At 38.1% G+C, this 17437-nt stretch overlaps 1 protein-coding gene across 6 annotated transcripts in view; it reads left to right on the top strand.

The window, feature by feature from the left end:
* The window catches only part of PPP4R1 (protein phosphatase 4 regulatory subunit 1), a 70402-nt gene that overhangs the window by 36486 nt on the left and 16479 nt on the right, over positions 1 to 17437 (top strand). For 3 of the 6 annotated variants that reach the window (XM_067290705.1, XM_067290706.1, XM_067290704.1), the window contains 7 exons: positions 1807 to 1949; positions 3644 to 3790; positions 5374 to 5481; positions 6204 to 6269; positions 8563 to 8721; positions 9416 to 9546; positions 9924 to 10441. In XM_067290705.1, the coding sequence (XP_067146806.1) occupies positions 1807 to 1949; positions 3644 to 3790; positions 5374 to 5481; positions 6204 to 6269; positions 8563 to 8721; positions 9416 to 9546; positions 9924 to 10441 (1272 nt within the window). The remainder of the gene's footprint in view (positions 1 to 1806; positions 1950 to 3643; positions 3791 to 5373; positions 5482 to 6203; positions 6270 to 8562; positions 8722 to 9415; positions 9547 to 9923; positions 10442 to 17437) is intronic. The other 3 variants (XM_067290707.1, XM_067290708.1, XM_067290709.1) reach the window with 3 other exon arrangements.

Here is a 17437-nt window from a genome sequence, read left to right as displayed (position 1 = left end):
GATGTTAACAGATGGTTATTTTTGTCCATTGACATGCTTTGTGCCACCAAACTAGAATCTAAGCCTTTTGTTGTCTGTTGGTTTTCATTAGTTCAACTTTGATAAAACTTGAAAACATAGTTTTAGTAGTCTTCTTTAGGATCTGATTTCCTTAGGTGCTTGTGTGTATGCTCATGGTTTTCAACCTGCATGTGTTTCAGAACATCTTACGTTTAAATAACTTCTGTCATTTACAGTCTTACTAATGTTTTAGGAAGAGAAATAGAGCAGACTAGGAGACTTTTTTTCAGTAGTGTGAACAGCCAACCTATTCATTCCTGATTTATCTGGGACTTCATCTTTTATTTTGGACTTTGTCAGCAGTTCCTAAACTTCACAGAACATTTTTTATGTTTTTTCTGTAACAAAATTAACTTTAGTGTATATCCAAAGAAATGGAGCCAATAGGTATTTTACTACTTTGTATGCTGTGACCTGTTTTGTTGTCTTCGTTGTCTTCAGTGAAGAGACTACACAAAGCATGGTATTTGCCTTATCTTTTTTTGTTTAGTTCAGGCCTAAGTTGTCACTTTCAACCAATTTTCAAGAAGGCTAACTGCTGCATGCGTTGGCTGTGTTAAATACAAATGCAAGTTACGTGTTCCTATTTGGCAAAAGGCTGTATTTTAAGTGTTGCACGTTAATTACAGCTATTCTAAGTACGACGGCTCTCGTCATGCCATTAAGTTTTACCTGAACAATTCATATGTAAAAATTTAGTAAGGGGGACACAATCTCTGAGCAGTACATATTTGATTATTTTGTAAAATGCTGTAGATCAGATTACTGTAACTTGAGAGTAATTGATGGGTCTTCATTACATGTTGTTGTAGGCAATCAATTCTCTGATAGTAACCACAGATGTCAGCAGATTATGTAAGGACAGAAATACCAAGCACTTTGGTCTGAAAGGAGTTCGGTTTTCTTTTTTTTTTTTTCTTTTCCCCCCTCTTTCCCCTCCCCCCCTTTTTTCTTTTCCTGTGCACAGATGGACCATAGGCCTGTGATAATGACCTAATACTTAAACTGAAGATGCTCTTAATATTCAGCTGGGATTTAATTCACGCTTACTTTTTTTTTTTTCCTCCTCTCATCCTCCAAACAGATGTGCACATTCTGCAGGGGATTAGGATTCATTCAAGTAGTGTACCACTTTCTCAATTAAAAAAAATCAAATATTTTTGAAGTGGTCACCAACTTTGTGATGGAAAAAAAACCCTAAAAGGTTTTCCAGAAGCAACTGGAAGATATGTGACTGTTTCAATCTGACAAAAATATCAGTAGCCTTAAAAAGCAAAGAATGAGAAGGATGATGTGGGTTGTGACTGGCTGTTCTGCTTAGTGGAATCTTTCCCATATGAGAGGCTGTGGCTAGGAGCCTCCTCGATTCTTTTCTTCTCAGAGTAGTATCGGTGTTGGGTTGGCCTTCTGCTTAGCAGCTTTCTTGGAAGTAGGTGATGGCTGTAGGGAGTTTGAACAGAGTTTCTGGTGCTCATAATTCTTGGTGGCTTGCTCTTTTATACCTCTTTTTCATTTTTACTGGGAGTGTGGACCCAGTCTCTTGTAGCAGTTCAGCAGTACATAATGTACTTGTACCTGGGTTTGTAGAAAGGTGGTTCCTATCAAAATGAAACTCAACATAAACATGCCGATGTAAAAACTTCAGATCATGGTTTTTGTGTGGGACTGTAAAAAGTTATTCTGGCAGTGTACTTGTTAACATCTCTAGTGCTTTTTTATTATTTATTTATTTATTGACCCTGACAGAGCCAACGGTGCGGGCAGAACTGATGGAACAGGTGCCTCATATTGCTATGTTTTGTCAAGAAAATAGACCTTCAATCCCATATGCTTTTTCCAAATACTTACTGCCTATTGTAGTACGGTACCTTGCAGACCAGAATAATCAGGTAAGTGTCTTTTAGAAATAGCTAGTTGAAAATACATAGTGTGCACTTTTCAACTTAAATAATTTAGGATCATACAAATGTTTAATATTTTGGAGTAAATAAGGTTATGAATGACTTGAAATACATTGCACTCTAAACTTAGTTGAAAAAATGTTGGAATTTTTTTTAATAATGTGATCTGTTCTAATTTGGGGGCTTTTATCTGATATTAAGTCTTTCTGGACAAAATCAAACACAGTTATTTTTCTAAGCTTACATATTTTACTTTCCCTTGTAAAAAGGGAAAGTAGCTACAAAAAAAGACTCATTTCTTGGTATAATTCTATTTTTTTTAAGGCCATTACCTACCTTCATACCCAGTTATTTGTATGTCAATCCAATAACTTCTGTTTTGAAAGCTCAGTTTGCACTGAGCTTTGTATGGATTGTCTCTCTGCGTGTCTGAATTAGCTCGTCTAAAGCTTTCTCTAGGCTTCTACAAGTCATTTCACTGATTACAGAGTAGATTAATCCTATGTGGTACATTACTTGAAGGATGTGTATTTTAGGCCTCTGAATTTGAGTCACTTTTCTTCTCACCCCTTTCCAGGTTTTCAATATTTAAGAACAGGTACCAAACCTAGGCATATTTTTCTAGTAGTGGTTTTGCTAATTCATATATAATATAACAACCGTGCTTTTGCTTGATATATTGCTTACAGATTCAGTGATTCTGTTCATCCTCTTAACCACTGTTGACACTTTATAGCTCATTTGGCTTGTTTGCTTACAAATAGTGATTTCAGAATGTCTTTTCAAAATTACCACATTGCAGAATACGTTGTCTTATGTGATGTTTTTTTTTTCTTCCAAGATGCATGACCTAGTTTATCAATGATAAGTTCATGTAGTACAAATAAGCCTGTATTCTCAAATTACATAGATTGTTCTCTATAAGTCCACCGACTTCTGAATCAGATGCTAACTTCTACCAGTAACTTTTGGAATTTCTTCCAGATGATCAGCAGGTGCATGACCTCGCATTTGTCAGTGCTAGGTATACAGATAATGAATAATGTTAAGGACTAATCTCCCTAGAAACAATCCTGCTGGATAATTCTTACCTCTGTGCATTACTTTTTGAGAGGTAGTAGTTAGTCACATACTAAGTCAATTAAAAATGGTTACCTCATTTTTTGTATAGTTTTTTGCCAGGTGGGACTGAGCAAAATTGTCTTTCAGAAGTTAAAATATATTCAAAATAAATGCAGTTACTTCTTATCAGTCAGACTCGGTTATCTCAGAAAAAGAGGATTTGTTTGATAAAACTTATGTTCCATAGAAATGTGTTATTCCCCATTTGCTGTGTTGCTTTTCTTTATGTACTGCGCTAGCTTTTCTATGAGTGCTTTTTTTTGGGGGGGGGGGGGCACTGCTGTCCTGTCTTTTAGGAAATATGTAGGTGGACACTTCTATAATAGCATTGCATTAGTTTACAATATGCACATGTTCCTTAATCTGATGTTTTTTGTTTCAAATACGCAATGTTTGAAAAAATACTTTAAGAGCATATGTGCACTCTCTCAGTGCCATTAGTGTAGGGGTGTGGCAGTGTATAGGTACAACTTCAAAATGCTAGGACACGTATTTCTTTCCCTCCCTGCCTCCCCAAGTCTCCTTAAACTTCTTGGTCCAATTTTGTCTTTTTATGATAGGTAAGAAAAACAAGCCAGGCAGCATTACTAGTTCTATTGGAGCAAGAACTCATAGAGAGATACGATGTGGAGACCAAAGTATGTCCTGTTCTGATAGAACTGACGGCTCCAGACAGCAATGATGATGTGAAGACGGAAGCTGTGGCTGTAAGTAATAGCGATACCAAATTACACCGTCTGAAGTTTGTTTGAACTCAGTGATGCTTAGGGGTGTCTCCAAGAATGACCTCAATGTGGTGTTAGAAAGAGAAGAAAATTTATATTGCTATCTGTAACTAATCTGTAACTTTTTCCATGCTGTCTTGCACTCAACCAAGGCTGGATTTGAATTAAATAGCTTATGTTTGCCCTGAAACAAACCAAACAAAAAACCCTCCCCAAAACCCCACCTGGACAGGGCAGCACAAGAGATTAACTTTATTGACTCATGAAGCATCCACTGTTGTTGGCTTTTTGGATTTTTTGCTTGTTTGTTTATTATGTGGGGATTTAAATTGCATGCATGGAAAATTTCCATCAGTGGAAAATCCTTGAAGCTTGCCTTTTATTGGTCTTTGCTTTATATCTGTTCTCTTTATTGATTTGTTTTTTTTTCTTTAATGTTGTATTGGAAAAAGTAATAAGCAGCTAAGTTGACTAACTCAGCTGTTTGCTTTAGATACAACTTTGGTAATTAAAAAAGTTCTTATGCCTGGAATTAAAATAGTAAGCAAATTAATGAGTTAATTTATAAAAGAGGAATGCCAGAGGTGATGTGCTTCCTTATGTTCGCCTTAAATTTTGCAGTTTACATTGATGGTTTTATGCTGGGTGAATTGGGGGTGAGGGAGGGGAGGCTAGGACCTCACTAATATTTTACTTTCGTAATGTGGCTCTGCTTATAAACAACAGGCAGACTGGGCACTATTGCACTTGGCACCAAATTTGTAGTACTTTCTGAAAGAAGCTGATAGATATAAAAGTACATAAGAGAATCAAAGCAGAAATTGTTTTACCCATCTTCATTGTTTTTTAGAGGTTAGAAAATGATCTTTTATTATCATGGGAAAATAAATTTAAATAGTTCTACCAATATGACTGGGAGTGTTATAAAATTCTGTTCAATTACCTCCTTTTTAAAAAAGTGTTAGTAAAAATCATAATGAAAGAGCAGTTAGAAGTAAATGCTATCACTTTTTTGATATAATACACTTTTTCAGTAATTTTATGTTAGGGAATTATAGATGAGTGATGATGATAAGTGCAAAATAATTTTAAGTCATACAGAAGCTGTAGAAGTAACTCAACCATTTTCACTGTTGTTAATTTTCTGTTAATTGTCAAGAAATAATTCCTTAAGTGCTGGAATAATGAGAGAATGCTGTACTTGGCTATTTGTTGGATACTTCTAAGTCTGTTTGGAAAGATATGAGAGAGTAATTTCTGAAAGCTCAGTTATCTCCATTAGTTAGGATTCTGATTTAGTTTGCTTGACGAAAGCCTGTTGTCCTCTCAAACTGTGTTGCATTGTGACAGCGGGAGGATAAAAAGAAATAAATGCTTTTTACACAAGCGACCAAACCTTTTCAATTAAAACTCTGGATTTAGGGGATATTTTCCACATTTTTCAATAAAATTAATGTATATTGGAATGAAAAGTAAATGTAAAAATCCTCTGTGTAATCCTCTGTAAAACTGACATGACATTGTGTTGTGTAGGCTTTCCTAATTAGTGTCTGTTTTGCCATTAGATAATGTGCAAAATGGCCTCCATGGTGGGAAAGGACATCACAGAAAGACTTGTTCTTCCTAGGTTTTGTGAGATGTGCTGTGACTGCAGAATGTTTCATGTTCGTAAGGTATGAATTATCACCATCTGGTTCAGATCATCTGTTAAAGGAGTGTCATCAACTTAAAACTTGCATTTGTCTAAAATGATTTTTTTTTCCTCTTGGTTGTCACCTCTGGCAACTGTAAAGTAAAAGCTATGAGATTTCTTTGTGGCTCTCATTTCCACAGATTTTATGTTTGATGCTGAGTTTTACTCTGGAGTTCCTGCTTTTATTATTTAAAAAAAAGCTACTTGTCCTTATGATTGTGTAAGTAGCCATGAAAATGTGCACCACCTGTAACTGATACAGTATCAGCTACCTGAGCTCATAGCAGTGTGTGTAGATGTAATTAAAGATGGTTGTTAAGATGAAATAAACTAATATGCCATCATGGAATTCAGGTGTTGTGTGTTGTGGTTTCGCTGTGCCATTGCACAGCTTATTACTTTTTAAATATTTGTGCTGTTTCATTTGATAGCACTTTTAATGTGTTTTATCCTCGTTTCCTTTCACCTAGTTGTTGGGGTGATTCCTTTCATGGTTAAAAATGGCTGATTAAGCATGAAAAGATCAAAATAATTTTTAGTTTCTTAATCATAGAGATTGATGGAATAGGGAAGTGGCTGATTCTGAGTTAGCACCAGAAATTGTTTTGTTTGACTTTAAAAGCTGTTTCTATTTTCCTTTGACTTTGTTTGCTCTTGTAAAACTATGATCTTAGTGGTTTATTTCTGTTTTTTCTCTACAAGGTATGTGCAGCCAATTTTGGAGATATCTGCAGTGTGGTTGGGCAGCAAGCCACTGAAGAAATGCTGGTAAGTCATTTCTTACAGGATTCTTTTTTAATACAAGTCAGTAATAGAGTTGGACAAGGTACAGAGAACAGCAGCTAAAATGATTAGGCAAACTGCTACATTCCCCTAATAAGGCGAGACAAAAGTGCTGGGACTCTTCAATTTGGAGAGAAGGCTAATGTGAGGTTACAATTGAGATTTACAAAATCTTGAAGATGATTAAAGTGAATGCAGAACTTTTACTCACCAAGTCACACAAACTGGAGCTGGCAGGTGCTCAATCCTGGAGCTAGGAGAATGTATGAAAACAAGTAAAATACTTAAGGTTGTGGAGGCAGAGAGTATCAGCAAATTCAGAATGATACTAGGCAAATTAATGGACAGCAGAACGGTAGGAATGTGTCTTCTAATGTTTGTAACACAATGAAGGATTGTGGATGCTGGAGGAGTGTGACGGGATTAGGCTGCTGGGAGTGGCCAGTCTCATGTGGTCTCTAAATAACATCTCTTAATGGTGATGTTGCTTGATTTCTTCTTTTAAGGTCAGGTCTCCTGACTATAACAAAGCCTCATGGCCCTGCCTGGGAAGGAGGAGAAGGGAACTAAAGGAAAAGAAAGAGAAAATAAGTGAATCTGGATGATTGTAAATGAAGTAAAGGGAAGAGCTATGGGCTCCAAATGGAAAAAAAGGAACCAGATGGGGCAGTGAGCAGAGGATTCTTAACAGTGCACACCATTCCCTCAGTGTGTCCAAGGAACTGGTGGATATCACTGGGCTTGGAGAGATGACAGGGCTGGGGAGCAGAAATCTGGACAGTCTCTGGGATCCCCTTTCAAGTTTTCTCCTCTTGGTGATGTGAATGGCGAGTTTGCCCAGGGCCAAAGGAGGATGATGAGTTTGTACTATGAGTTATTGGGAGCCTTGTATGGGGAGAGTGTAAATGCAGGCGCAACTTCAACATGAGGCTCTGCAGCCTCTTGTAGGTGTGGTACTGGGCTAGGTGGGCCTGGTATGACCCTCAAGGCATCTCTTACATTCTTACAACAGTTGCAGCATTTTTCCCTAGTTACTGTGTGATTCAGGCCATTTGATACTGCATTATCTTTACCATAACCCAGATTTACATCTTCTATGCTTCTTGATTAGGGATGTAAATTGATTTTTCCCACACAGATACCTTCTTCGTAGTGATACAATTTGGATTAAAACCTTGACAATTTGGATTAAAACCTTGTAGAGGCTGCAATTAGACTATGGAAAAAAAAATTGATGATTATTTATGGCAAAACAATAACATTTGGCTGTTGGTTGTCTCTTTCCATAACAGAAAGTGTTTTTTCTGCTTTTCTTGGGCTATAAAGAAAAGCTGAGTGGCTTTAGATAAAACTTAATTTTGCAATGTAAGTTCTTTTTATAATCAGAAGCAAAGTCCAGAAAACTTCACTGCAGAAAGTAGCAACAGCTGAACATCAGTAACTGAAAACAGGACTGTGGTGACAGTCATCATATTGCTTGCATGTTACCACATTGCCTGTTGCAAAGGAGGGCAACCATGTGATGACCTGCTTGCCCTTGACTGCCTCACCTGCATTCTGTCCACTATTTCATTCTTACCAGTACTTCCAGAAGACCCAAGACCCAAGCACCGAGTATGTTCAAAATGCTTGTTTTACTAGTAAAACCACTGCTCCGTTAAAACCTGTTTCTCGTTCACCAAATGGGGTGTTTCCGTTTCCCCTATTCCTCCATGCGGCTCAGATCCTGCATTATAGAGTAGGTGGTGAAAGAGAATGTTAGATCTACCAATGAGAAGTTTAACTAGAAAAGAAAGGTTTTCCTTCTTTCTGAAGATGCTCTTCTCTTGCATTTCAGTGGGAATCTAATAATTTCAAGTGGCCTCTGATAGGTATAATGTTAATGCACTTGTTTATGTTTGTGTCCCTTTTAATGTTACCTGCTTTAAAAGAATGGTGTAAAGAAGAGAAATTGTCACCTTATAGGTTTTCTGGGTTTGGGGATATTTTTGGAGGAATTTTTTTTTTGGATGTAAATCAGGTGAGAAAATTGGTATTTTCTGGCTATTTTTCAGATAGGTGCACATTTTTGTCTCTATCCATAAGTAATACAAGGACAATTAATTTAAAGGGTGGCACTGTTGAACGTGTGTTCCTTGTCTTGTAAATGTTAAACTAGTATATCTGTGACTATGACAGCAGAGAACTTGATGAAGGAAATGAATGTGAGAAAAGAACTTGCTTTGCAACAAGTACTACCTGTTAAAACTTGCAGACTTACTCACTGTGTTCTGAACAGCTGCCGAGGTTTTTCCAGCTTTGTTCTGATAATGTGTGGGGAGTTCGGAAAGCCTGTGCTGAATGCTTCATGGCAGTTTCTTGTGCAACATCACAGGAAGTCCGGCGGACAAAATTGTCAGCGCTTTTTATTAATTTAGTTAGTGATCCTTCACGATGGGTAAGAATTGCTTTTTACTTCTTAAATAGCTGTTGTAGCATAATTTCTTTACTGTGGTACTACATATAGAATTCTTTCCCATAGGTATGGATGACATAACTTGTTTCATGTACCTGATGCAAGATTCTTGTCAGAATGATTGGTTTGTCAATGTGCATAAGGGTTTCCTCACATTCTTACTGTTGCAGATTTGAAAAACAAACAAACAAAAAAAACCCAACACTGTGTCACTGGGACAGCTTTTCTTAGCTACAGAACTGCCTGTTACTTAACATTATTAAAAGTCATCAAAACAAGTGGAAATTAGATATGATTTATTTATATTTCTTTAGGCTCTCTACTACCTCCTTTCCTTGTCTTGAAAATCTACTCTTCAAACATTGTTAAGTTCACTAGAGAGCAGACCACTTTCCAGAGCCAAAAGGAGGTCTGGCTGCACAGGAGCATTTGAGCTCTTGGATCCTGGAAAGTCACACAAGTCATAATCTAGCAGAATTAATCAGAAATAGAAATGGTTTCTTTGGTTGTGACCTGTGCTTTATGTATACAGCTGGCTGACTGTTTCCAGACAGAATGTCTGCTGTTGCTCTCCTCAGTAGATTCATGACCCTTCCAACTCCTAGTAGCAGTTATTCATGTCCTGTAAGACAGCAGTATTTATATGATTTGTTTTTTCTGGGACCCTTTCTACTAGGTCCGTCAAGCTGCCTTTCAGTCTCTGGGACCTTTCATATCAACTTTTGCTAACCCATCCAGCAGTGGCCAGTATTTTAAAGAAGAAGAGGGTAAAAACCCAGAGGAACATGGTTCTGCACAGGAAAATAGGTAAGGAATTTGCTAAATTTGCAGATCTTTTTTTCTTTTTTTCTTTTTCTTTTTTTTTTTTTCCTGTATGAACCACAGGTTAAGAAAGTCAACTTTCCTATATAAACTGATTATTTTGGTAAGTAAAAAAGAAAAAGAGCCTGGAACTTTTTGTCTTACTAAAAGGACTACTGGAATCTTCAGTGACCTGCTAAAAATACAGGACTATTCAGTAATTTAGGATACCTTATTTATTTTGCTATGCTGTTAAGTAAGTCTAGTTCCATAAATAACAAGCTGATAGCATGAGTATGAATTTTCATGAGCATCTATGTTTGCGACTTGTATCTTCTTTATGTTTGTCTTCTAAATAGTCTGTTTGCTTTGGTACTCAACAGTGAACAGATCAGGATTACAGAAGAAGTCATGACAGAGGATGAGCACAATAGGACAGAGGATCTGTCTTCACATGTCAGTAATGATGAATTTGCACCAGAACTTGAAAATGCTGTGGAAGATCAAAATGCAATGTCAAACAGCTCCCAGAGGGAAAGTGATTTCCAGACTGAGTCATCCTTTCATTGCACTTTGTCTTCAGAGTCTTGTGGGAAAATGGCCGATGAGAATGAGCGAAGTTCTCACCACTGTACAGCAAGACTGCGGGAGGCTGGGCTGATTTCACAAGAAACCTCTCTTTCAGAGCAGGAATTGTATAACTCTTTCCATTTCTGGAGGACTCCACTTCCTGAAATAGATATTGACTTGGAGCTTCAGCAGACTTCTGAGATAATACTCAATAGAGAAATTCAGGAACTCGCTATGCCAGTGTCCCCAAACATTCCCATGGCAACGAGGAAAGAATTGGAAGAAATGATAGAAAACTTGGAGCCCCATATAGATGATCCAGATGTTAAAGGTATAGTAAAGATACTGAAGCATTTCTAATATTTGGAGATGCACATATGTTGCTTTAGCAGTTTGGGCCTTAACCTTTGGCTTTCTTAACAGCAGTCAGAGAAAGTACTTTCTCCTGGTCCTCCAAGAGATTGTATCTACTTTGATTTAATTGGGGAAAAGTGATGATGAACTAAAAGGGGGCTTGTATTTTGGCAAAACTGTTTAAAGGTAGTATGATTCCTTCCATAAACTGGGTGCACATACAGTTAGTGCAGACTTTAGTGTGTAAACTTCTGACTGCCTATTTTGACAGTATAATCAAATAGGTGGTTCAATGGTATAAGCTGTGAATCAGGAATTGAATTTTTTTGTTAGCATACATGCAAAACAGGAAGGCAGATTTTTTTTCTTCTAAATATCAAAGCATGATAAATGTGTGAGTCTTTCATTTTATTAATTATCCATTTTATTGTTAAGGAATTAGTCTTTTCCGTTTTTCTAGAAGATCTTCATTATTTCGGTCTCATTTGTCTGCTTAAGTGTACCATGAGTAAGTTGGGGTCAAGCTGAGAATTGATCCAAACTGAATTCTTGAAGTGAATGCACATCTTCCATTTTAAAAACCCTTGAAGAGTGGAGAAGGGCATCAGTAGACTAGCTGGTGGAGGAATATCTCAGAGACGTGTCCTGGGCTAAAATGACTTGGCTGTTTCACACATACCTAATGGTGATATGTTTCTCTTGGCACTCATATGCTGAGTAAGTCCTGAGGCACATCAAGCTCAAGGGTGACAAACACAAAGTCAGAGTTACTGCTAACGAAGAGAGCTGTGTTATTCTGGAACTGAAGAATCCATAGGGGAAAGCAAACTTCTGTAGCAGAAAAAGTAGGAAGGAAAAATGGGAGTGGAGAGTGGAAAACAGGCATTTCAGAATAAAATGATACTGCTTTGAACTTTTCTGTATTCTGTTAGCTGGGCGATATGCTAAAAACATCTCTTAAATCCATATTGGGCTGCCTCCAGTTAATCCATCATAAAGTCAGCAGGTGAAACACTTTTTTTGCTTTAAGAGTGCTGTGAGCACCCTTTCTCCCAAAGGAAAGAGATAAGAAAAAAATGTCAGCTTTGCTAGTGATCTCAATATTCAAATAACTCATCTCTGAAGCACACTTAAAACTCTCATTGCTGTTCAGGTTTGTCTGTAAAACCTTGTTCTGTCCAGTTACAAAACATACCTTAAACATTTTTTGGTTTTTGAAGATGTATGTAGGTTAGTATTTGTACATTCAGACCTCTCCTGTGTTACGTGGTTGTTTCTGTCATGTGTGTGTCTGTTTTGTTTTAGAGTGGTTATTTTGCTGCTCTTTGAGTGGGTGTAAAGAGGTTCTGTGTGCTCTTGTTGACCAACATGTGCATTTTGGTTCAACAAAACAGTTGCTAGCTTGTCAACACCATGAGTTCCAAGTGCCCGCAAGTTAGGAAAGGTTTGAAAGGTTTGCTAGTGCCACTTATTTCAGTTTTGGGTGTTTTTTTGGAGGGGAGGGTGTCTTAATTACTCAATCACCTTTATTTTCCCTTCAAAACCTTTGATTTCATTAAGACTGTGTAACACACACCTTAACCCTGTACTGAATGCCTAACTACTTGTTTCAGTTTTTTTCCTCTTGGCTGTGCTTTCATTATTCTATCTAAATACTTCTGAATACTGCAGGGACTTTGCGACATGCCTGTTTTGATTTGGTGGTGTTACTATTTTCATTTTATACAAAGTGGATTGAGGCATAAGGAAATGGAGATCAAAACTGATAGAATGAGTGCATTAATTTTGCATGCTTTTCTGAAATACTAAAGCACACACACAAGTGGTGGCTATCCAGACTTCATTTTGTGAGTAGTTCACTTAATGCCTGAATGTTGGACTTTGCACTCCATGCTTGTTGACAAGTGGGAGGTCAGCTCCTCCTGGGGGTGATCTGGAATGTCCACCTCTCTGCTCATGGCAGTACCAGGATCTATGCTTCCAGCTTTATCATCTAAAACTGTTCTTGCAAACCGATGATAAAAATATTCAGTACAAAATCTAATTCTTTTCAGTGTACATAGCAATTTTATAAAACTTCTTAATTTCACATCTTGCTTCACTTCCAGCTTGCTTGGTCTTGCAAGTGTTTGCCAAACAGCCCTGGTCCCAAGCCACTTATATGGGATACCCAATGAGAAGGCTACTGTGTTGTTGGCTGCTTGTAATGAGTTTGCTTAATGAATGGTGTTGGGGGTCTTTTTTTTTTCCTCTGAGGCTAGCCACTACTTTTTTGCAAGCCTTGTACTGTGAACTGGCTGGTTCTTGAGAGCAAAGTGAGAGTGAGCTAGGAATTCTCTCTTGTTTCTGTCCCCCCCCCCCCTTTTTGTTTTGTTTTGTTTTGTTTAAAGAAGCCCTCTAACCTCTTTTCTGCACTTACTTTCTTTGGTTTGCTGTCTCCTGGATTCCTGTTTCTGTGCTGTGCCCCTGCCTCCATTGGTGCTTTCCCAGCCATGGGACAGGGGCAGATGGTAGGGTGTTCTCTGCGGCGGGTGAGCAGAGGCCTGCCCTGCTACAGCTCTTGTAGCTACAGGTCTTCTGTTTCTATAGCAAATGGGACAAACATCCTAGAGCGATCACAAAATGAAGTGGGGTGAGTTAGCAAAGGTGGAGTTTGGGAACGAGACTGTAGCGTACGACATTGTGCGCATGTCAGTAAGGTTAAGTTGTTCAGATGAGCTTAATTCTTGCCTTTCTTGACTTCTCAGAATTTGATTTTGCAACTTCAGCATCCTTCTCTTAATGTGTTTTGTTTTGGAAAATACTTTCTAAATTAAAGACAAAAAATGAAATTCTGTTGTGTGAAACCATGTTGGTCTGGGTCATTGGCAGGGCTTTTGAAGGATCTTAAGATAAGGCTGAATTTTTATTACTGGACATTGGAATAGCTGATGATGGTAATAAGCTGTTGTCTTTTGCGGAGCAATCAGCAGAGGTGGTTGATTTCCATTTTGCCATCTGGTTTCACAGCCAATCCCTGACAGCAGAGAAAGGGGAAGGTTTGGTACTGGAGTTCAGCTGGTAGCATGGCAACCACTGTGTCTGTGCACTCTTATCCCTTCCTCCATATGTATTTCCGCTCCTGTTTACTTTTTTGTTTTCATTTCTCTTCCTGTCTGGATACTACTGTTCCTCTAGTTCACAAGTCTCATCTCACGCTTTTGCACTGTGCTCAGTTGCTTCTTTCCTCACCTCCTTGCATCTTTTATGGTGGATTTATTAAGAACTGATAGGTAGGGGATATAGATATGGATAGAAGGTACAGATATATAAAGAAAGATACAGATAGATAGCTACAGATAGAAATAGATAGCAGAAACAGATAGCTAGGAAGATACTTAGGGGATACCTCAGCAGACCATGGCAATGGGGAGGAGCAGTTGACAGGGAAGTCATTTTCAGCTTGTGCAGCCCAGAGTACAGTCTGTCCAGTGCATACCCAAGTCTTCCAGGTGTTTGGCTGCTGAGTATGAGTTACTGTTTACGTATATAGAACTGAGCTTTGGGCTTTGTTTGTTTCTTTTTTGGGAATGTTTGTAATTTGACTGTTTGCTGTCTTTCTGCAGTGCACCTCCATATCATCAGACCAGTCTCCCTTTCACATTGCAAATCCCTGGTCCAAGGTGTAGAGTCTGACAAGGTCTCTAGTAAATACTTTTTTTTTTTTTTTAACAGTGACCAGCAAACCATCACAGAACATATATTTTTTTTCCATTATCTCATTCTCAGAAAGGGGTGAACTGCTTTAAGTGAGTCTTACTCCCTAAAATCTTTACCCTGAGGCCTTATTTCCAGAACTGACTTGTTGCCAAAGTGATAAATCTGAGTAATGGGCAGTTCAGCAGTCAGCAACCAAGATAAAGAGAGCCTGTTTTGTAGCAGACAAGCTCTGTTGGGTAGCAGAGCTATACAAGCTATGCAAAGTTAAGGAGTGATACATAATCAATGTTAATAGGACCTTTCCAGACCACTGGCCAGAGATCTTGAGGGTCTCGAACTAGGAGATATAAACCTGTACATTCCTCTGAAGTGCCAGCTCTTTTAAAATTGTCATAGGTTCTTTATTCTGGTCACCTTTTAATTTTTTTCCAACTCTTTGAGGCGGCTGCTGTCTCCACTTACTTCAGTGGTTGCTTTTCTTTTCCCAGCTGTTTCTTTCTTTCTTTATGTTTCCAAGGACACTTGCTTCAGCTTTCTTTATCTCCTTATGTTCTGTATAGGGAGTCTTAATTCATGGAGTGTCAGCTTTTTTTATTATTGCTTGAGGGAAGAGGGAGAGGTTAAGTTGCAGGCTTGTGGGGCTGTTGCTTATGCCAGTGACAGGCTACTTTGCCAAATGGAGAACTAATATGGAAAAAACAGCCCAAATGTGTGGTTTGGCAGACATGCAAAAAATTGAATTTAAGGTGGATTGATCCCATTCCCTTATTTAAAAAAAAAAAAAAAAAAAAAGCTATGTTTATATGTTAGACTACTAGCTCTGCCTGCAGTAACAGTCTAAAATACATTGTTAATGAAATAGTAGGTGAGGAGGAAGGGCAAAAGAAACTCCTTATTTTAATGTCTTATTTACTAGAACAGTCTTAAAGGAACTCCAAAATCCCTGTTGGTTGGATGCTTCAGGTTATGTTTCTGTAAATACTTGCATCACTGTACCAGTTAATTCAGCCTGAAAGTAGTTTTTTCCTGAGAACCAGGATATTTAATAAGGCCAGGAAAAGTGTGTTTTAAATTTAAAAGTTATGCCTGTTATTTTAGGATGCAAGTACAGTAGACAACAGGGTAAAGTATTCCTTGCTGAAGAATGCTTCTCACCCGAAGCAGAATTCAGAGGAAAAAAAGAGTTCATGTGGTTTAAAATCTAGTAAACATTAACCTTATCTTACCAGTGTGGTAGGGTTACTTACAGTGAGTTCTGTATTTTATGCACCTTTAAATTCAAGTTTTTACTGAACTTAGTTGTGGAAGCTAGTTAGCCAGCAAGTCCCCTTCTAGTCTTCCTTCCGAAAACCTTGTTTCCCAAGAGCTCTAAGGCATCTCTGTGTATCCTGGGTGAAAGGAAAGCCTTGCCCTTTTGCTTGTACTTTTGAAGGACTTTTGGAAAACGTTGCCTGTGGGGAGGATCTCTGGAAGATGGGCAGGAGCAGCAACTTTGGTCAGGAGGGTGTCAACACAGATCTCAGGCTGTCTGTGTATGATGGGATCATGAGGGGATGCGCCCCGGCACCTGAGCCTGGGGTGGTGATGACAGCTCATCAGGACGCTGTCTCGAGTTTCGGTATCTTCAAGGCAGCCACCCAGAGCTATGTGTGAGCACACGCACATGCGCACGCACACATAGTGACTGTGCATTTGGCATTTTGACTGGGACTTTAAGGTATCTAAGGACTTTAGGTCATTCATCTTTCGGTGAACTGGAAAACTGGGTTACCATTTCTTGCTCTAGTAAGTGGTCTGAAATGACCATCTATTTTGCATGTTTTTTTTGTTTTTGCTTTTCAATTTTGCAGAAATTTACTAATTGTGATCTTATTAATCTCTTGTGCCTGAAATTTCAAGTTTATTCTTCTCAGTGAAGTAAAACTCAAGTAGTAAAGTCATAGCAAGCTTTTGTTAATCTTACAAACTGTACTGTAAAATTCTTAAAATTTTAATCACTACTGTAGTGTGATTTATGAATGTAAGTTCAAACTAAATCATATTTTCTAATGTAATGATTCATTTTATGGTAGAAGTATTATTATGATACTGGTTTTGTTTTTAAGTTACTAACTTACTGTAGGTTTTTCCTGCTGAGGTGAGTTACAGTAATTTTACAGCAGGAGAATCTTTCAGGTATTTTATTAGAAATTTGACACAGTTATGGAGTTAGCCTTGCATGTTGAAAACGTTCATCTTTACTTCTGCTCATCAGACCCCACCTAGAGACCAGTTAACCTGCAGTGTGTTTTACGATTGTTTGCTAACTAAGAGTGTGCTGAGTTATGTATTTTTTTCTTGTAATGGATGTATTGCATATCTGTTTCTTCTGTCTACAAATTAGTCCAACTTTGAGCACCCCCCCCTTTTTTTTTTTTAATTTAATTCTTGTTAGTAATGCTGTCAAAAAGGCTAGAGACTGATATTCACATTCTGTAGCTGAGTGTGACAAAGTGAGATTAAAAATGCAAATACATGGTTTGTCATTTGATTTCACAATTTCGCATTTAAGAAACCTTGGAAAAGCCATTTGTCTGTGAGGAGCAGAGCTTCTGAATGGCTGGGGTAAATTGTATGGGTCAGAAAATTACTTCTCCTTACCTTCTTGGAAAGAAGTGGAGAAGGAGGGAGGCAGGGTAAATCAGTCTACACTGAATTCTGTGCTGCTTGCAGCTAAGATTGCCTCTGATACCTGATCTGCTTAGGTCAGGCTATACCCAAGGAACATTGCTCAACACAGCTTTTTTTTGTAATTAGCAGGAAGCAGAGGGATGGAAAGCAGAGCAGTCTGAAAACTGTTGGACCTTTTTCAGGAGAGTGGATGGCAGAGCAGAGCATGAAGTGCTAGTTCTTTCTTTTGATGAATAAGAAGAAATCAAATAGTGCAGGCTTCATTATTCATGTGGAGGATGCAAGGAGTATAAAGTATCCTGCATAGAAAAGAGTTATTTGGGTCTAGGACCTTCCTACATAAATCTTGCTTTAGAGTTCCTGTGAAAAGGTTTAATGGCCATAAAGAGAGATGGATACATAGATGCATCCTCCAGGAACTGAAATTTCCAGCTGCTTTCTGTATGAGTAAACCTGTTCTCAACCTTTACTTGAATCACTTTTCCCTTCACTTTCTTTCCCCCTGCTCCTGCAAAAGACCTTGTCAGTGAGTTAGTGTTCATGTGTTTTGTTCCACAGACTCTTTGCACCATTAATATGTGTCCAGATTCATAAAGAACTGATC

The sequence above is a fragment of the Apteryx mantelli genome, chromosome 2 (assembly GCF_036417845.1).
Source record: "Apteryx mantelli isolate bAptMan1 chromosome 2, bAptMan1.hap1, whole genome shotgun sequence".
In the NCBI taxonomy this organism is placed as follows: domain Eukaryota; kingdom Metazoa; phylum Chordata; class Aves; order Apterygiformes; family Apterygidae; genus Apteryx; species Apteryx mantelli.
The sequence above is the reverse complement of the archived record's forward strand: the minus strand, read 5'-3'. Positions and strand labels throughout refer to the sequence as shown.